Source organism: Somniosus microcephalus, chromosome 11, assembly GCF_052327205.1.
Source record: "Somniosus microcephalus isolate GS21.2 chromosome 11, FLI_Smic_1.0, whole genome shotgun sequence".
Lineage (NCBI taxonomy): Eukaryota > Metazoa > Chordata > Chondrichthyes > Squaliformes > Somniosidae > Somniosus > Somniosus microcephalus.
Genome location: NC_140997.1, coordinates 92,281,350 through 92,302,657, shown reverse-complemented (window position 1 = coordinate 92,302,657; position 21,308 = coordinate 92,281,350). Strand labels below are relative to the sequence as shown.

The following is a 21,308-nucleotide window of genomic DNA, read 5'->3' as shown; positions in this document are numbered from 1 at the left end:
AAAGTCTTGAAATGCACAGTAGGTAAAACAGCATCTGAAAGAGAGAGGCAGATTAACATTTGAGTGGGGCTCGTGCTCCGAACGCTGACTCTTCACAGTGAATGAAAGCCATTGTTGCAGACCAATGTGCCTTTGTTTTTCTCTTATTGTACGTTCCCAGCATGTCCTGTCATAATTTCAGATTCTTTCGTTTTTCTCCACCTCTACAGTTGTCAGTCAGCTCTTGAGATGTGTTAAACTGATGTGGTAATGGGTGTTTACATGTAAATGTAGCTGACTGATTTTAATATTGCATGCATCTCATGGTGTTCAATTGAATGTGAATGATCTGATCAGCGAATGTTTTGTGAAAGGGGCGTTGATATTACATCAGGGGGTGGTGGGGGAGGGACAGAATGGACACATTTAGTTTGGGTGTTCAGCAGGCTAGGTCATTGAAATAACTTCAGTTACATAGAATCATATAAGTTTACAGCACAGAAGGAGGCCATTCGACCCATCGTATTTGTGCTGGCTGAAAAAGAGCTATCCAGCCTAATCCCACTTTCTAGTTCTTGGTCTGTAGCCCTGTAGGTTATGACACTTCAAGTGCACATCCAAGTATTTCTTAATGTGATGAGGGTCTCTGCCTCTACCACCCTTTCAGGCAGTGAGTTCCAGACCTCCACCACCCTCTGGGTGAAAAAAGTTCTCTCCAATTCCCCTCTAATCCTTCTACCAATTACTTTAAATCTATGCCCCTGGTTATTGACCCCTCTGCTCGGGGAAATAGGTCCTTCCTATCCACTCTATCTAAGCCCCTCATAATTTTATACACCTCAATCAAGTCTCTCCTCCGCCTCCTCTGTTCCAAAGAAAACAACCCCAGCCTATCCAATCTTTCCTCATAGCTAAAATTCTCCAGTCCTGGCAACATCCTCATAAATCTCCTCTGTACCCTCTCTAGTACAATCACATCTTTCCTGTAATACGGTGGCCAGAACTGTACACAGTACTCTAGATGTGGCCTAACTAGTGTTTTGTACAGTTCAAGCATAACCTCGTTGCTCTTATATTCTATACTTCGGCCAATAAAGGAAAGTATCCCGTATACCTTCTTAACCACCTTATCTACCTGTCCTGCTACCTTCAGTGATCTGTGGACATGCACTCCAAGGTCCCTCTGATCCTCTACATTTCTCAGTGTCCTTCCATTTATTGTGTATTCCCTTGTCTTGTTGGCCCTCCCCAAATGCATTACTCGACATTTCTCCAGATTGAATTCCATTTGCCATTTTTCTGCCCACCTGACCAGTCCATTGATATTTTCCTGCAGTCTACAGCTTTCTTCCTCACTATTGACCACACGGCCAATTTTTGTATCATCTGCAAACTTCTTAATCATGCCCTACATTGAAGTCTAAATCATTGTATACCACAAAAAGCAAGGAACCTAGTACTGAGCCCTGTGGAATCCCACTGGAAACAGCCTTCCAGTCACACAAATATCTGTTGACCATTACCCTTTTGCTTCTTGCCACTGAGCCAATTTTAGATCCAACTTGCCACTTTCCCTTGGATCCCATGGGCTTTTACTTTTCTGACCAGTCTGCCATGTGGGACCTTGTCAAAAAGCCTTGCTAAAATCCATGGAGACTACATCAAATGCATTACCCTCCTCAACCCTCCTAGTTACCGAGGATGTGTATGGTTCATATTAGAACTGGTATTTTTCTTTCACTTCTGGGACAATGAAAGGTTCCTTCATCTAATGCCAATGGTTACAAAAATGTGAGAGGGGCAGTTATCAGCATCGCCAAACCCACTACCCAGGACTAAACTGACTACAGTGTCAGCTGTGTTGCATAAAGCAACCAACTTCCATTGACCCTGGCAGTGTCTTACAGACCTCAACGATAGTGAAGTGTAGTTGACTTTGCTTTGAGCAGTTCATAGCTCGCTCCACCAAAAAACTCTTCTTTCTGTGGCGCAGATGTGTTCAGGGTCACATTTCTAAGTTTGTTGTAGCATTATCTTACTCTTGCACCTTCCCTAGTGTGGTAAAGTGTTTTGATTTGACAAACTCCTGTCTATTTCCTTCACAGGATTGCAGACGTTCCTTATTTCTGGTAGAAAGTTGGTTCATTCACTGTGTACCTGCTCCCACATGGTGTTACCTCGCCTTGATATGGGAGACGCAAGCCCTCTTACAGTTCCCAAAAAGCAGCGAGAAACTACAAGCGAGACTGCCGCTGAAGTGGCGCAACCTAGCAACATGATGGATAAAGCGAAGGTCAGTGTTCAAGCAGCTTCAACTAGTGCAAGACCATTGTCACATAGTGCGGAAATAGTTGCTAAAGGGAGGGGAGAAAGGAAAGGTGTACCATCAGTACTGGTTTAAAAATATCTTAACTGAGCAAGAAGTTTTAAATTTATTTAAACGGTTAAGTGTTGAAGATCTGGTTGGAAGAACCCAGCTTGGAGGAATTACTGAAGCAGATCTTGAGGGAAATGATTTGATGCAGTTGCACCACTGGAGTAATGACAATTTGTGCTAGTAGTTTAACTCATTCTTGGACTTAGTGACTCCTCTAAGCATCGAATGCTGATCTCTCCATCAAAAAAAAAACCTGTTCTTTTCAATATTTTTGTTACATAAGCTGAAGTAGCCAATCAGAAGTACCTTGTTCCATACCTCGGTAACCTCCTCCAGCCCTACTTCTGAGCTCACCACCTCTACTCTTCAGTCTGATCGACTATATATTCCCACCCAACCCACCAACTCTGCACCATCACAGCCTTCAGCTGTTGCACCCCTGTTCTGCCAAACTCTCCTTAGACCCCTCTACCTTGTTTCATCTCTCCCAACTTTTAAAGCCCTCCTCAAAATCCATCTCTTCTCGACCTTCATCCAGATTTCTTCCCCTTTGTGAAGTACCTTGAGACATTTCGTTCTTTTAATAGTGCTACATAAATTTGACTTTTTAAAAAGGGGGGCGCTCAAGGTGCGACTTCCTGTCCACTGTTCCACATGCTCATTCTGATGTAAACTAAAACTTGGCAGAGTGAAAACATTCCACTGTAAACAAATTAAATGCAAGGTCATATTTGAAGGTGAAATCCTAGAAATCAATTCGGGGACAAGTTTTAGAAAACTATAATAAGCCAGCCACGTACCCCTTTTGCACATCTGTCCTCAGTAACTCCAGGTGATTTTTACTTCTGAAAATGGCCAACACTGACGGTGGTGAATGAGTCAAGCTGTGATGTCAAACTGTAAATTGTCTGCATATTGTATGTAACCAAACAAAGTTGTGATCTTTTAAGTTTGATGACCTTGTTAGAATTTATACTTTGCACAGATATGTTGGCTGTGTGACCACGATCTCTGCAAAGGAGATGGAGTTTGATTGAATAGTCAATAAGGTAATAAGTAGGAAATTTCACCCGGTAATCCTGCACCCCCATAAAATATTAATTTTGTTTTCATCCTTTATTACATTTCCAATGTTCTGCACGACATTTTTTTAATATAAATAAGTCAATGTATATACTATTTCACGCCATACAATGAAAACACACGAAACATGCTCCCTGATTTACTTTGTCAGCTGAGCCATGCAGACCAGGAAAGCTACCAGCCGCCAGTCAAGCTACCTACTGGGGAGCTGCGATAGAACTAGAACAGGAGAGCAACAACAACTTGTATTTATATAGCGCCTTTAACGTAGTAAAACATCCCAAAGCGCTTCACAGGAGTGTTACAAGACAAAAAAATTGACACCGAGCCACATAAGAAATTAGGGCAGATGACCAAAAGCTTGGTCAAAGAGGTAGGTTTTAAGGAGCATCTTAAAGGAGGAAGGAGAGGTTTAGGGAGGGGTCCTGGTGCATGAAACACAGAAGGTTAGTATGCAGGTACAGCAGGTGATCAGGAAGGCCAATGGAATCTTGGCTTTTATTGCAAGGGGGATGGAGTATAAAAGCAGGGAAGTCTTGCTGCCGTTATACAGGGTATTGGTGAGGCCACACCTGGAATACTGCGCACAGTTTTGGTTTCCATATTTAAGAAAAGATATACTTGCTCTTGAGGCGGTTCAGAGAAGGTTCACTCGGTTGATTCCAGAGATGAGGGGGTTGACGTATGAGGAAAGGTTGAGTAGGTTGGGACTCTACTCATTGGAGTTCAGAAGAATGAGAGGCGATCTTATCGAAACATATAAGATTGTGAGGGGGCTTGATCGGGTGGATGCGGTGAGGATGTTTCCACTGATGGGTGAGACTAGAACTAGGGGGCATAATCTTAGAATAAGGGGCTGCCCTTTCAAAACTGAGATGAGGAGAAACTTCTTCACTCAGAGGGTAGTAAATCTATGGAATTTGCTACCCCAGAGAGCTGTGGAAGCTGCAACATTGAATAAATTTAAAATGGAGATAGACAGTTTCCTAGCAGATAAGGGAATTCGGGATTACGGGGAGAGGGCAGGGAAGTGGACGTGAGACTAGATTCGGATCAGCCATGATCCTATTGAATGGCGGAGCAGGCCCGAGGGGCCGTATGGCCTACTCCTGCTCCTACTTCTTATGTTCTTATGTTACTGAGTTTAGGGCCTAGGCAGCTGAAGGCACAGCCACTAATGGTTGAGCGATTATAATCAGGGATGCTCAAGAGGGCAGAATTTGAGGAGCACAGATATCTCTGGACGGGGGGGGGTGGGTGGGGGGTGGTTGTAGGGCTGAAGGAGATTTCGGAGATGGAGAGGGACGAGGCCATGGAGGGATTTGAAAACAAGGATGAGAATTTTTGAAATCAAGGCGTTGCTTAATCGGGAGCCAATGTAGGTTAGCCAGCACAGGGGTGATGGGTGAATGGGACTTGGTGCGAGTTAGGACTAGGGCAGTTGAGTTTTGGATGATCTCAGGTTTACGTAGGGTAGAATGTGGGAGGCCAGCCAGGCGTGCGTTGGAATAGTCAAGACTAGAGATAACAAAGGCATGGGTTTCAGCAGCAGATGAGCTGAGGCAGGTGCAGAGACGGGCAATGTTACGGAGGTGGAAATAGGCGGTCTTAGTTATGCCCTGAATATGTGGTCGGAAGCTCATTTCAGGGTTAAATATGACACCAAGGTTGTAAACGGTCTGGTTCAGCCTCAGACAGATGCTAGGGAGAGGGATGGAATCGGTGGCTAGGGAACAAAGCTTGTGGCGGCGCCCGAAGACGATGGCTTCGGTTTTCCCAATATTTAATTGGAGAAAATTTCTGCTCTGTCGGACAAGCAGTGTCTCAATTTAAAGACCATGGAGGGGTCCCGAGAAGTGATGCTGAGGTAGAGCTGGGTGTTGTCGGCGTACATGTGGAAACTGACGCTGTGTTTTTGGATGATGTTGCCAAGGGGCAGCATAAAGATGAGAAATAGGAGGCGGCCAAGGATAGATCCTTGAGGGACCCCAGAGGTAACGATGTGGGAGTGGGAAGAGAAGCCATTGCAGGTGATTCTCTGGCTACGATTAGATAGATAAGAATGGAACCAGGCAAGTGCAGTCCCACCCAGCTGGACGATGGTGGTGAGGCGTTGGAGGAGGATGGAGTGGTCAACCGTGTCAAAGCTGCAGACAGGCTGAGAAGGACGAGGAGGGATAGTTTACCTTTGTCACAGTCACAAAGGATGTCATTTATGACTCTGATGCAAGCAGTTTCAGTACTTTGGCCAGGGCGGAAACCGGATTGGAGGGATTCAAGCATGGAGTCCCGGGAAAGATGGACACAGATTTGGGAGACGACAACACGTTCAAGGATTTGGAGAGGAAAGGGAGGTTGGAGATGGGGTGGTAGTTTGCAAGGATGGAGGGGTCAAGAGTTTTTTTTTGAGGAGAGGGGTGATGAAGGCAGATTTGTAGGAGAGGGGTTCAGTAACTGAGCATAGCGAACTGTTAACAATGTCAGATAACATGAGCAAGATTGAATTGAGGATCAAGGGGGAGGAAGGAATAAAAGAGAGCAATATACTAGCATTATACAGATCAGTGGTGAGGTCATCCTAATAATAAAAAGGATATAGATGCATTAGAAGAGGGTCAGAGAAGAATGACGGGGATGATTCCAGGTTTTGGGGACCATGTCATGAATGGCCCATTTGACCACTTATTTTGCTCGAGCAAATATTCTGGAGACACTTGGATATAGGTTTTGTAAATAATGAAACATATCAATAAGGTTACAGTAGGCAAGTTATTTAACTTGGACAATAAGCACAGGAATGGAGGACACGAGTACAAAATTAACAATTTGCGAGCAAAATTGGAGATTACAAACATTCCCCTCCCCACAGGATAGTGGTAATTTGGGAAAGGTTTTCAAAGTGGTTGATTTGGGTTCAGTTGACACATCAAAAGTAGCTGGATCAATATATGTTGTGAAGGGATGTTGGAATTATGGAATATTAACAGCGCTGCCTGATTTTAGTGGAAGGAACTTAATGCTCCTTAAAATAGGGGATTACAGGTGTTGGAGGGTCCATGGCAGAATAATCAGACGTGGATTCTGAAAGGAATGTCCATTTCTCACCCGGGACACTTTCTTTCCCTCTCACTGTGGATAACGCTTGCTTTTGATTTGGTGCTTCTCCACAGTAGTGTGACTGAGGTCGGAAACTGCTTGTGGAGAGAACTGATTCCAGAAAGCGTCCGCTTGCCCAACTATGCTGCCCCCTCATTGTAACATTTGCTGTAAACCCAGGTACGAAAGAAAAAAAAAATTGCATTTATGCAGCACTTTTCACTTCACAGCCAATGAATTACTTTTGAAGTGTGGTCCCTGTTACATAGGCAAATGCAGCAGTCATTTTGCGCACAGCAAGGACCTACAAACAGTAAATGAGATGAGTGATTAGTCTGCTTGGATGTTGCCTAGGACAAGGGCTTCTTCAAACAGTGCCATAAGATCTTCAACATGCACCTGAACAAGCAGAGGAGACCTTGATTTAAAGTCTCTTCTGAAAGACAGCACCTCAGACAGTGCAGCACTCTCTCGGTACTGCACTGGTGTGTCAGCCTGAATTCGTTTTCTAGTGTGGTACTTGAGCCCACAACAACTGACTCAGAGGCGATGGTCTTTGAGCCAAACTAACATTTTTATATGATAAGTATGATGGAAAATACAGGACTCTGGTAACCCAATCTGATTGAAACTACATTAAAACTCTGGAGCTCTTGTGATTTTGAATCCCACAGGGGCGGGTGGAGCACCTTGTGTGACACCATTTGATATTCCACGTGAAGTGATGGAAGGGATGAAGTGTCAAACCCCCTGCAGTAAAATGTTCAAATCAGTATTGTTATTTGCTAGTTATATGTGACGTGTGCTGCCTTGATATAAATTTTATACACTGTGCCCATTGTGCATCATTTAAGAAAGGGAGTAGAGGTGTTGGGAATTGCATTCTCACACTTGGCTGTTTACCGGAGTAAAGAAGGCAAATGGTATGTTGGCCTGCGTAGCGAGAGGGTTTGAGTACAGGAACAAGGATGTCTTGCTGCAGTTGTACAGGGCCTTGGTGAGACCACATCTGGAGTATTGTGTGCAGTTTTGGTCGCCTTATCTGAGGAAGGATGTTCTTGCCATGGAAGGAGTTCAGCGAAGATTCACCAGACTGATACCTGGGATGGCAGGAATGACGTATGAGGAGAGATTGGGTCGATTGGGCTTATACTCGCTGGAGTTTAAAAGAATGAGAGGGGATCCCATTGAAACTTATAAAATTCTGACAGGACTGGACAGACTAGATGCAGGAAGGATGTTCCCGATGGTCGGGGACTCCAGAACCAGGAGACACAGTCTAAGGATAAGGGGTAAGCCATTTAGGACAGAAATTAGGAGGAATTTCTTCACCCAGAGAGTGGTGAACCTGTGGAATTCTCTACCACAGAAGGCAGTAGAGGCCAATTCATTAAATATATTCAAGAAGGAGTTGGATATATTTCTTAAGGCTAAAGGGATCAAAGGGTATGGGGAGAAAGCAGGGACAGGGTACTGAATTTGGATGATCAGCCATGATCGCATTGAATGGCGGAGCAGGCTCGAGGGGCCGAATGGCCTAATCCTGCTCCTATCTTCTATGTTTCTAAATCTCTGCCAGCTGTTTGACTGTCTTGTGATTTTAATACTATCTCTAGATGCCTTTTAGTACACTGTGCTTTGCTTAGGCTGTGCTGATTGCTCTATTTTTCAAGTCATTGGAATTGCAACTGAGGACTGGAGCGAGTCTAAAACTCTGGCAACATTCAGATAATACTGTAAAAGGCAGTCTTTTTTAACAGCTTATTTTAATTTCTTCTCCCACCCCTACGCAAAATAAAAAGTTCTATGCGGAAGATTAAGTAGGCATCCTGCTGAATGGTCCCTGTTTGTGTTGCTCTAACCAGCCATCGAGGGGAGTGCCCATGGTTTATCCTGATCCCCTGCACATTTTGCTCAGTGTGGTAGCATTTCATTTGTTTTAGTCAGTGTTTAGCCTCTTAACTCCTATGCACTTTAAGCGAGACGTTCTGTACTTTTATAGTACAAGTGTAGTGTCACTTTGCTGCGAAACAAAAAGACGCTTTGTAACAACACCAAACGTGTAAATACACTCTCAAATAGTTAGCATGAAAATAAGGCTACATTTCATCAGGTTCTATGGACCTAATTATGAACATTCCGACGTTGATTTTCCCTGTAAATGGACACGACCTCTGTGCAAGAACTAACTGGAGTGTAACTTCCATGTCAAATATTGGTTTGTGATGGACACATCTGGGATCTTGAATTTCAATTGTCAGCGGGATGATCATTTGCTGTATCCAGTCCTTTGTGTAGCTATGGACATGTTTAGCTTGAGGGAGTGCCATTGACAGTAGATGCAAGTTCCCCTCACTGTCAGGCAGTCAACTATAAAGGACCCTACCTGCTGAGATTCAACAGGATCACCTACCCAGATATTCATAAACTTTGCAAGCTGACTTCTCTGCTGACCCACTAAACCAACAAGGCCATTCCCCCCCCCCCCCCATTTATAGGGGTGCATTGTAAGAAAATGAGTGTAGATGTGTAGAACATGTCCTGTGCATGCTTTTGGTACTTCCAACAGTCCGATATTCTGAATATGTCAATGGTATTGGATCAGTCTTTGTCCTTGTAGATGTACTGTACCGTATTAATGAATGGGACATTCACTAGTAGGTGTACTGCATCCTGTATTTATTCTTCACAGAAATCACAGAAACCCCACAGTGCAGATAGAGGCCATTTCGGCCCATCGAGCCTGCACCGACACATATCCCACCCGATCCCCGTAACCCCTACACCAACACATATCCCACCCTATCCCCGTAACCCCACGTATTTAATCCCCCTAACACTAAGGGTCAATTTATCATAGCCAATCAACCTAACCCGCACATCTTTGGACTGTGGGAGGAAACCGGAGCACCCGGAGGAAACCCACGCAAACACGGGGAGAATGTGCAAACTCCACACAGTCACCCGAGGCCGGATTCGAACCCGGGTCCCTGGCGCTGTGAGGCAACAGTGCTAACCACTATGCCACCGTGCCGCCCTTGGACTGGATTTTCCGAGGCACAAGTGTTTGATTACCAAAATTAGTGGGTTATTGAATGTTCTGTACCTAGTTTCACACAATGTGCACTCAACAGAAGCTGATGTTTTTACTTTGCACAAAATGCTCATTCTGACTCACTGTTGGACTATGTTCACTCTATCCAGGTGAAATGCAAATGTCTGTACGTCAAGATTGCTGTCTGTACGTCAAGACTGCTGTCTGTCAGAAGCACAATTATTTGTGGCTTAAAAATTGTGCACTTTTCTGATTTATCAGACAATAAAAGGGTTGAAATATCAATGATTAATATAAATGGATAAAACAGCTGGCTGTCTAGTACTTTCCAGTTTGAGCTACATCCTCTGACTTGCACTAAATGCAGCAGATAAAGCTTGCATCAAAGCAAATGCTTACAACTGCATCCCTACCCATTATGTATGTTAAGTTCCATAGACCCTGAAAGCTCTGGTCAAAAAAGCCCAAATCCAACAGAAACTGGAGTTGGGCTCGTTACATTTGGCAGAGGACATCCCACTTGCTCCAGATTGGAACCCAGGTATAATTGGGTTAGCTCACTCAGTGGCCAGGAATCTTGAATCTAGTCCAGAACAAATGCTTGCTGCCTGCTATTGGCTCCAGCGCAAAGCCATGTCATAGTCATAACAGCATAGAAGGAGGCCATTTGGCCCATCGAGTCCGTGCCGGCTCTCTGTAGAGCAGTCCAGTCAGCCCCATTCACCAGCTCTATCCCCGTAGCCCAGCAAGTTTATTTCCCTCCAGTGCCTATCCAGTCTCCCCTTGAAAACATTGAGTGTCTTCACTTCCACCGCTTCCGTCGGCTGCGAATTCCAGGTCGTCACCACTCGCTGCGTAAAAAAGTTTTCCCTCACATCCCCCCCAGTATCTCTTGCCCAAAGCCTTAAATCTGTGTCCCCTAGTCCTTGTATCATCAACTAGTGGGAACAGCCTTTCCCCGTCTAGCCTATCCAAACCCGTCATAATCTTGTACACCTCTATCAAATCACCCCTCAACCATCTTTGCTCTAATGAAAACAAATCCAGCTTCTCCAACCTGTCCTTGTAGCTAAGATGCCCCATCCCCGGAACCATTCTGATAAATCTCCTCTGTAGCCTCTCAAGGGCCTTCACATCCTTCCTAAAGTGTGGTGACCAGAACTGGATGCAATACTCCAGTTGTGGCCTAACCAGCGCTTTTATAAAGGTTCAGCATAACTTCTCTACTTTTGTACTCAATACCTCTATTTATGAAGCTCAAGATCCCATATGCTTTGTTAACCACTCTCTCAATATGCTCTGCCACCTTCAGAGACCTATGCACATTAACTCCCAGGTCCCTCTGTCCCTGCACACTCTTTAAAACTATGCCATTAAGTGTATATTGCCTCTCCCTGTTCCTTCTGCCAAAATGCATCACCTCACACTTCTCTATATTAAATTCCATCTGCCCATTCTGCTGGCCTTCTTATGTCCTGTTGCAGTTGATTGGTATCATCATCACCGCTTGCCACACCCCCAAGTTTGGTGTCGTCTGCAAATTTAGAAATTTTACTCTGTGTTCCAATATCCAGGATATCAAAAAAAGCAATGGCCCCAGCACTGACCCTTGGGGAACACCACTGCCTACCATCCTTCAGTCTGAAAAACAGCCATTTACCACAACTTGCTGTTTTCTGTCCTTAAGCCAATTCCTTATCCAAGCTGCCACTGACCCACCTATTCCATGAGCCTCAATTTTGTTAACCAGCCTTCTGTGTGGTACTTTGTCAAACGCCTTCCGAAAATCCATGTAGGCAACATCCATTGCATTCCCTTCATCAATCATCTCGGTTACTTCATCAAAAAATTCAATTAGATTAGTCAAACACGATCTGCCTTTTACTAATCCGTGTTGGCTCTCAATTAGTTTAAACCTCTCCAAGTGCCCGTTAATTTTTTTCCTTGATTATTGTTTCTAAAACGTTACCCACCACTGATGTTAAACTGACCGGCCTGTAGTTACTAGGATTGTCCTTACACCCTTTCTTGAACAATGGTGTCACATTTACCACTTTCCAATCCTCAGGCACATTCCCCCGCATCTAGGGAAGATTGGAAAATTATGGCAAGCCCTTCCGCTATCTCCACCCCCAATTCCCTCAGCAACCTGGAATGCAAGCCATCTGGACCAGGCGACTTATCCACTCTAAGCATACCCAGCCTTTCTAGTACATCCTGTCTATCAAATTTCACCCCTTCCATTGCTTCTACCTTTTCCACTTCTACGGATATTTTGTCAGCATCCGTATCCTTAGTAAACACCAATACAAAGTGCTCATTGAGTATTCTAGCCTTGCCCCTGCACCTCTATAAGCATATATCACTTTCTTTGTCTCTAATGGGCCCCACCCCGCCTCTTACTACCTGCTTGCTGTTTACATTGCCGGTAGAAGATTTTTGGGTTCCCTTTTATGTTGACCGCCATTCTACTCTCATATTCTCTCTTTGCCACTCTTATTTTCATCTTCACTTCCCCTCTCAACTTATTGTATTTGGTCTGGTTCTCCCTTGAAGAATTCACCTGACATGCATCATACAACCTCTTTTTTTTGTTTTGTCATCCAAGGAGTCCTTGCTTTGGCTCCTTCCCCTTCTCTCTTGTTGCAATGTACCTAGCCTGTACTTGGAATATCTCCTCCTTAAAGATCACCCATTGTTCCGTTAGTTTTTCCTGTCAGTCTTTGGTTCCATTTTACCCTGGCAAGATCCTTTCGCATCCCATTGGTTAGCCCTATTCCAATTTAGAAGTTCCACTCTAGATTGTTCCTTGCTCCTCCCCATTGCTAATCTAAATCTTATGATACGATGATCACTCGTACTCGAGTGTTCTCCCACAGACACTTGGTCGACCTGGCCCACCTCATTCCCCAGCACCAGATGGAGCAATGCCTCCTTCCTAGTTGGGTCAAGAACATATTGGTCAAGGAAATTCTCCTGAACACATTTCAGAAATTCCTCCCCCCTCCTTTCCCTTTACCCTAGCATTATCCCAATTGATATTTGGGTAATTAAAGTCCCCCAATATCACCACTCTATAGCTCATGCATATCTCTGCGATTTCTCTACAGATTTGTTACTCTACCTCCCTCTCATTATTTGGAGGTCTATAGAATACCCCCAATAGCGTGATCATACCCTTTTTGCTCCTCAACTCTAACCAAATGGATTCTGTCCTTGGCCCCTCAAGAACATCCTCCCTTTCCAACACTACAATGTCTTTCTTAAATCAGCGCTGCCACCCCACCTCCCTTTTTTCCTTCCCTATCTTTTCTGAACACCTTGTACCCTTGAATATTAAGTGCCCAGTCCTCACCATTTTTAAGCCATGTTTCCGTTATTGCCACAACATCATATTGCCACATGGCTAATTGTGCTTGTAGCTCACCAACTTTATTCACCACACTTTGTGCATTTACGCACATGCATTCTAAACCCATTTTTGAATTTTTTGTAGTCTTTTAGTCTGCTATCTAATATGTTACTACTACTGCCTCTAGTACTATCTTCTCTAGTACTATCCAACACACTCACTCTTTTATGCACCTTATTCCTCTTTTCTACTCTTATATGCTAGTGCCCATCCCCCTGCCAAGCTAGTTTAAACCCTCCCCAACAGCACTAACAAACCTCCCCGCGATAATATTGGTCCCAGCTCTGTTGAGGTGTAACCCGTCAGGCTTGCACAGGTCCCACCTTCCCCAGAAACGGTCCCAATGCCTCATGAATCTAAAGCCCTCCCTCCTGCACCATCTCTCCAGCCACGCAGTCATCTGTTCTGGCCTCCTATTCCTGTACTCACTAGCACATGGCACCAGGAGTAGTCCAGAGATTACTACTTTTGAGGTCCTACTTTTTAATCTCCTAGCTCCCTAAACTCTGCCTGTAGGACCTCATTCCCTCTTTCTGCCTATGTCATTGGTACCGATTTGGACAATGACCTCTGGCTGTTCACCCTCCCCCCACCCCCTTAGTGTCCTGCAGCCGCTCAGTGACATTCTTGACCCTGGCACCAGGGAGGCAACATACTATCCTGGAGTCCTGTCTACGGCCGCAGCCTGTCTGCTCCCCTCACTATTGAATCTCCTACCACTATTGCTCTTCCACTCTTCCCCCCCCCCCCCCCACCCCCCCCCCCGCAGCTGAGCCACCCGTGGTGCAGTGGACTTGACTCTGGCTGCACTCCCCGGAGGAACCAATCGCCCTCACCAGTACACAGAACAGAATGCTGGTTGGAGAGCGCGATGCACTCCAGGGATTCCTGTACTACCTGCCTGGTGCTCCTCTTCTGTCTGGTGGTCACCCATTCCCTCTCTGCCTGCATACTCTTAAGCTGTGGGGTGGCCACCTCTAGAAACGTGCTATCCATGTAACTCTCAGCCTCGCGGATGCACTGCAGTGACTCCAGCTGCCGCTCAAGCTCCGAAACCCGGAGCTCGAGTTGCTGTAGCTGGTGACACTTCCTGCACATGTGGTCGTCCAGGGCTTCCCACATGGCACAGGATGTGCGCTCCATGGGACTGAGCTGCCCTGCCACGCCTCTATTTAATAGACTAAGAACTAACCCAGCAGAAATAAACTTAAAACTTAACAAAAACACTCCCCAGCTACTCAGCAGTCAGCTCTTTCCCTCTATTTAATAGGCTATTAACTAACTTAGCAGAAATAAACTTTAAAAAAAATACACTCACCAGCTGCTACTCACCAATCAGCTCCGTTCCTTGTGCCGACGTCACTTTTTCAAAAACTGCCTCAGTTGAGTTGCTGCCGCTCCTTTTAACTGCTCGCTCTCGCTGTGCTCCCGCCAGGTCCGCTCCCTCCGATACAGCAGAGTGAACAAAGACTGAAAGCACAGATTTGATTTGGTGCTCTGTAATTTTTTTCCTTGTGGGAAGGTGGCTGAGCTTTCAAAGAATGAACTTAGAGTGGGTAATGTACCACTACGGTATAGCTCTACTTCAACTCCGATGCATGGTGCTGTTTTCTCTAGTGTAGTAAAAATGAAAAACTGCAGTCGTGCTGGTTGAATGTACTCTGTGTGGCTTACAGATGTGTTTATTATAGTGCCGCAGTGGTAATTTGTATATGAATAACATAATTGCTTTTACACTGCCGTAAGCTTTGTGCAGATGGGAGAATTTGTGAGCTGGTACAAATCACAATTGCAAGTGAAGCACAAAGAGGAAGTTGAGATTTCATCATTCCTTTTTCTTCCACCTGTCAAACAGGAAACATCTTTCATTGTGTTGTATTAGAGTCATAGAGTCATAGAGTTTTACAGCACAGAAAGAGGCCCTTCGGCCCATCGTGTCTGCGCCGCCCATCCATCCCTGTCCAGTCTAATCCCATTTTCCAGCATTTGGTCCATAGCCTTGTATGCAATGGCATTTCAAGTGCTCATCCAAATGCTTCTTGAATGTTGTGAGTGTTCCTGCCTCTACCACCCTTTCAGGCATTGAGTTCCACATTCCAACCACCCTCTGGGTGAAAAAGTTCCTCCTCAAATCCCCTCTAAATCTCCTGCCCCTTACCCTGAATCTATGCCCCCTTGTTATTGACCCCCCTACTAAGGGGAAAAGTTCCTCTTTATCTACCCTATCTATGCCCCTCATCATTTTGTACACCTCAATCAGGTCCCCCCTCAGCCTTCTCTGCTCCAAGGAAAACAACCCCAGCCTGTCCAGCCTCTCTTCATAGCTGAGGCGCTCCATCCCAGGTAACATCCTGGTGAATCTTCTCTGCACCCTCTCCAAAGCAATCACATCCTTCCTATAGTGAGGCGACCAGAACTGCACACAGTACTCCAGCTGTGGCCTCACCAGCGTTTTGTACAGCTCCATCATAACCTCCCTGCTCTTATATTCTATGCCTCGGCTAATGAAGGCAAGTATCCCATATGCCTTTTTAACCACCTTATCTACCTGTTCCGCTGCCTTCAGGGATCTATGTACATGTACACCAAGGTCCCTCTGACCCTCTGTACTTCCTAGGGTCCTACCACTCATTGTGTATTCCCTTGCCTTATTTGTCCGTCCAAAATGCATCACCTTGCACTTTTCAGGGTTAAATTCCATTTGCCACTTTTCCGCCCATCTGACCAACCCGTTTATATCGTCCTGTAGCCTGAGGCTTTCCTCCTCACAATTTACCACCCCACCAATTTTCGTGTCATCTGCGAACTTACTGATCATACCTTTTACATTCTCATCCAAATCATTTATGTAGATCACAAACAACAAGGGACCCAGCACCGATCCCTGAGGTACCCCACTGGACACAGGCTTCCAGTCACAAAAGCAACCTTCGACCATCACCCTCTGCCTCCTGCCACTCAGCCAGTTTAGGATCCAACGCGCCAAGGCACCCTGGATCCCATGGGCTCTTACCTTCTTGACCAGTCTCCTATGCGGGACTTTGTCAAAAGCTTTACTGAAGTCCATGTAAACCACATCCACAGCATTTCCCTCATCCACCCCCCTAGTCACCCCCTCGAAAAATTCAATCAGATTTGTCAGACATGATTTACCCTTGACAAAGCCATGCTGACTATCCCCGATTAATCCTTGCCTCTCCAAGTGGAGACTAATTTTGTCCCTCAGAATTTTTTCCAATAATTTCCCTACCACAGATGTTAGGCTCACTGGCCTGTAATTCCCTGGTTTATCCCTGCTACCCTTCTTGAATAATGGTACTACGTTAGCTGTTCTCCAGTCCTCTGGTACATCCCCTGTGGCCAGAGAGGTTCTGAAAATTTGTGTCAGAGCCCCTGCAATCTCCTCCTTTGCCTCCCACAGCAGCCTGGGATACATCTCGTCCGGGCCTGGGGATTTATCCACCTTTTGGCCTGCTAAAACCGCTAGCACCTCCTCCCTCTCGATGCTAATATGTTCAAGTATGTCACAGCCCCCTTGCCCGATTTCTATGTCTGCATCATCTTTCTCCATAGTGAACACAGATGCAAAAAATTCATTTAAAACCCCGCCTACATCATCTGGCTCTACACACAGATTGCCACTTTGGTCCCTAATGGGCCCTACCCTTTCCCTGGTTATCCTCTTGCCCTTAATATACTTATAAAACATCTTAGGATTTTCCTTTATTTTGCTCGCCAGTGTTATTTCATGGCCCCTCCTCGCCCTCCTAATTTCTTTTTTAAGTATGCCCCTGCATTTTTTATACTCCTCTAGGGCTTCTTCCGTCTTTAGTCTTTTGTAACTGCCAAAAGCCCCCCTTTTATTTCTAATGCATTTTTGTATATCCCTTGTCATCCAAGGTTCCCTTTGCTTGTTGGTCCCACCCTTGACCTTTACGGGAACATGTTGGCGTTGTACTCTCTCTATTTCCCTTCTGAAAGTCTCCCACTGTTTTGATGCGGATTTTCCTATAAGTAGCTGCTCCCAGTCCAATTTGGCCAGATCCTGCCTTATCATATTAAAATCGGCCATTCCCCTGTAGGACAGTCCCCTGTCTGTTCTGAAAGCTGCGTCCTTGCAGTGTGAGGAGTGTGTGTAGGGTAATGTGTGCTGGTAATAGAAAAGACCCCGAGAAAGGAGATGCCCATCTTAATGTGTGAGCCTAGATGGTCGTCATGCTATTCAAGCATAGAGGATATCACAGCATAGCACTCCACTGTGGGGGAGGGGATATTAAGTAGCAGGAATGCTGGATGATTTTTTTTTCTCTTCCCTTCTAGCCAAGTGCAGGTGAAGCCAATTGTAGCACCCAACAGCTGAGATCAACTAAGCACAGAACTTTCTGGGCAGACAACTGAAGTGAAGAAGGCAAAAACACTTGTAACAGTTCTTTAAAGTGTAGCTCGTCCTAGGTAGTAAGAGTGGATGGTTCACCGTGCATCGGGGACAGTAGCATAGTGGTTATGTTACTGGACTAGTAATCCAGATGCCTGTATTACATAGAAACATAGAAGATCGGAGCAGGAGTAGGCCATTCAATGTGATCATGGCTAATCATCCAAATTTAGTACCCTGTCCCTGCCTTTTCCCCATATCCCTTGATCCCTTTAGCCTCAAGAAATATATCCAACTCTTTCTTGAATATATTTAATGAACTAGCCTCCACCGCCCTCTGTGGTAGAGAATTCCACAGGTTCACCACTCTCTGGGTGAAGAAATTCCTCCTCATTTCAGTCCTAAATGGCTTACCCCTTATCCTTAGACTATGACCCCTGGTTCTGGACTCCCCGGCCATCAGAAACATCCTTCCTGCATCTAGTCTGTCCAGACCTGACAGAATTTTATAGGTTTCGATGAGATCCCCTCTCAATCTTCTAGACTCCAGTGAGTATAAGCCCAATTGACACAATCTCTCCTCATACGTCATTCCTGCCATCCCAGGTATCAGCCTGGTGAATCTTCGCTGCACTCCCTCCATGGCAAGAACGTCCTTCCTCAGGTAAGGTGACCAAAACTGCGCACAATACTCGAGGTGCGGTCTCTCCAAGGCCCTGTACAACTGTAGCAAGACATCCTTGTTCCTGTACTCGAACCCTCTTGCTACAAAGGCCAACATACCATTTGCCTTCTTAACCGCCTGCTGCACCTGCATGCTTACCTTCAGCGACTGGTGCACAAGGACACCCAGGTCTCTTTGCACTTCCCCTTCTCCCAATCTATTGCCATTCAAATAATAATCTGCCTTCCTGTTTTTGCCACCAAAGTGGATAACCTCACATTTATCCACATTATAGTGCATTTGCCATGTTTCTGCCCAATCACCCAACCTGTCCAAATCGTACTGGAGTTTCCCGACATCCTCCTCGCAGCTTACCCTCCCGCCCAGCTTTGTGTCGTCTGCAAATTTGGAGATATTACATCCAATTCCCTCATCCAGATCATTAATATATATTGTGAACAACTGGGGTCCTAGGACCGATCCTTGCGGTACCCCACTAGTCACTGCCTGCCACTCGGAAAACGACCCGTTTATTCCAACTCTTTGCCTTCTGTCTGCCAACCAGTTCTGTATCCAAGTCAATACCTTGCCCCCAATCCCATGTGCCTTAATTTTGCACGCTAATCTCTTGTGTGGGACCTTATCGAAAGCCTTCTGAAAGTCCAAATACACCACATCCACTGGTTCTCCCCTATCTATTTTACCAGTTACATCCTCAAAAAATTCCAGTAGATTAGTCAAGCATGATTTACCTTTTGTAAATCCATGTTGACTTTGTCCGATCCTGTCACTGCTTTCCAAGTGCTCTGCTATTACATCTTTATAATGGACTCTAGCATTTTCCCCACTACCGATGTCAGGCTTACCGGTCTATAATTCCCCGCTTTTTCTCTACCACCTTTTTTGAATAGTGGGGTAACATTAGCTACCCTCCAATCCATGGGTACCGTTCCAGAGTCTATCGAGTTCTGGAAGATGACCAGTAATGCATCTACTATCTCTAGGGCCACTTCCTTAAGTACCCTGGGATGTAGACCATCGGCCTTCAGTCCCATCAATTTTCCTAACACCATTTTCCTACAAATACTGATTTCTTTCAGTTCCTCTCTTTCATCAGACCCTATGTTCCCCGGCATCTCTGGGAGGTTATTTGTGTCCTCCTTTGTGAAGACAGAACCAAAGTATGTATTTAGTTGGTCTGCCATTTCCTTGTTTACCATTATAAATTCCCCTGATTCTGACTGCAAGGGACCTACGCTTGACTTCACTAATCTTTTTCTCTTCACATATCTATAAAAGCTTTTACAGTCAGTTTTTATGTTCCCAGCTAGCTTACTCTCATATTCTATTTTCCCCTTCTTAATTAATCCCTTTGTCCTCCTTTGTTGACTCCTAAACTGCTCCCAATCCTCAGGATTATTGCTTTTTCTAGCCAATTTATATGTCCTCTCCTTGGATCTTATGCTATCCCTAATTTCCCGTGTTAGCCACGGTTGAGTCACCTTTTTTGTTTTATTTTTATGCCAAACTGGGATGAACAAATTCTGTAGCTCACCCATTCGGTCTTTGAATGTTTGCCATTGCCTATCCATCGTCAACCCTTTGAGTGCCATTCCCCACTCAATCCTACCCAACTCGCTCCTCAGACCATCGTAGTTTCCTTTATTTAAATTGAGGACCCTAGTCTCGGAGTCAACTACTTCATTCTCCATCTTAATGAAGAATTCGATCATATTATGATCGCTCCGACCCAAGGGGCCTCGTACAACAAGATTGCTAATTAATCCTTTCTCGTTACATAATACCCAGTCTAAGATGGCCTGATCTCTGGTTGGTTCCTCGACATATTGGTCCAGGAAACCATCCCTTAAACACTCCAGGAATTCCTCCTCCACAGTATTGTTATTAATTTGGTTGGCCCAATCTATATGTAGATTAAAGTCACCCATGATGACTGCTGTGCCCTTATTGCACGCTTCTTTAATTTCCCTTTTAATGCCATCCCCAACCTCCACCTTACTGTTTGGAGGTCTAATGATCCAGAGACATGAGTTCAAATCCCACCATGGCAGCTGGGGAATTTAAATTCAGTTAATTAAATAAATCTGGAATAGAAAGCTAGTATCAGTAATGGTGACCATGAAACTATCAGATTGTCCCGGGGGTGGCAGCACAGTGGTATACAGTTGGGAAGGAATGCCCTGGGAATCCTCAACATTGACACCGGACCCCATGAAGTCTCATGGCGTCGGTCAAGCATGGGCAAGGAAACCTCCTGCTGATTACCACCTACCGCTCTCCCTCAGCTGATGAATCAGTACTCCTCTGTTGGAAGAAGCACCGAGAGTAGCAAGGGCACAGAATGTACTCTGGGTGGGGGACTTCAATGTCCATCACCAAGAGTGGCTCGGTAGCACCACTACTGACTGAGCTGGCCGAGTCCTGAAGGACATAACTGCCAGTCTGGGCCTGCGACAGGTGGTGAGAGAACCAACATGAGGGGAAAGCCTACTTGACCTCGTCCTCACCAATCTACCTGTTGCAGCTGCATCTGACCATGACAGCATTGGTAGCAGTTACCACCGCATGGTCCTTGTGCAGACAAAGTCACGTCTTCACACTGAGGACACCCTCCATCGTGTTGTGTGGCACTACCACCGTGCTAAATGGGATAAATTCAGAACAGATCTAGCAGCTCAAAACTGGACATCCATGAGGCACTGTGGGCCATCAGCAGCGTATTCCACCACAATCTGTAACCTCATGGCCGGGCATATCCCTCACTCTACCATTAGCATCAAGCCAGAGGGCCAACCCTGGTTCAATGAGGAGTGCAGAAGAGCATGCCAGGAGCAGCACAAGGTGTACCTAAAAATGCGGTGCTAACCTGGGGAAGCTGCAACACAGGACTGCATGCATGCTAAAAAGCGTAAGCAGCATGCTATAGGCTCAGCGATTCCCACAACCAATGGATCAGATCAAAACTCTGCAATCCTGCTACATCCAGTCGTGAATGGTGGTGGACCATTAAACAACTAATGGGAGAAGGAGGCTCCATGAATATCTCCATCCTCAATTATGGTGGAGCCCAGCACGTGAGTGCAAAAGACAAAGCTGAAGCATTTGCAACCATTTTTAGCCAGAAGTGCCGAGTAGATGATCCATATCGGCCTCCTCCTGAGCTCCCCACCACCACAGAAGCCAGTCTTCAGCCAATTCGATTCACTCTACGTGATAGCAAGAAATGGCTGAGCGCACTGGATACAG

General features: G+C 45.4%; 1 protein-coding gene across 4 annotated transcripts in view; it reads left to right on the top strand.

The window, feature by feature from the left end:
• adcy9b (adenylate cyclase 9b) overlaps positions 1-21,308 on the top strand; it is a 168,172-nt gene that overhangs the window by 109,042 nt on the left and 37,822 nt on the right. For all 4 annotated transcript variants that reach the window (XM_086001011.1, XM_086001010.1, XM_086001009.1 and 1 more), the window contains exon 2: positions 2,085-2,272. In XM_086001011.1, coding sequence (XP_085857137.1) covers positions 2,085-2,272 — 188 coding nt within the window. The remainder of the gene's footprint in view (positions 1-2,084; positions 2,273-21,308) is intronic.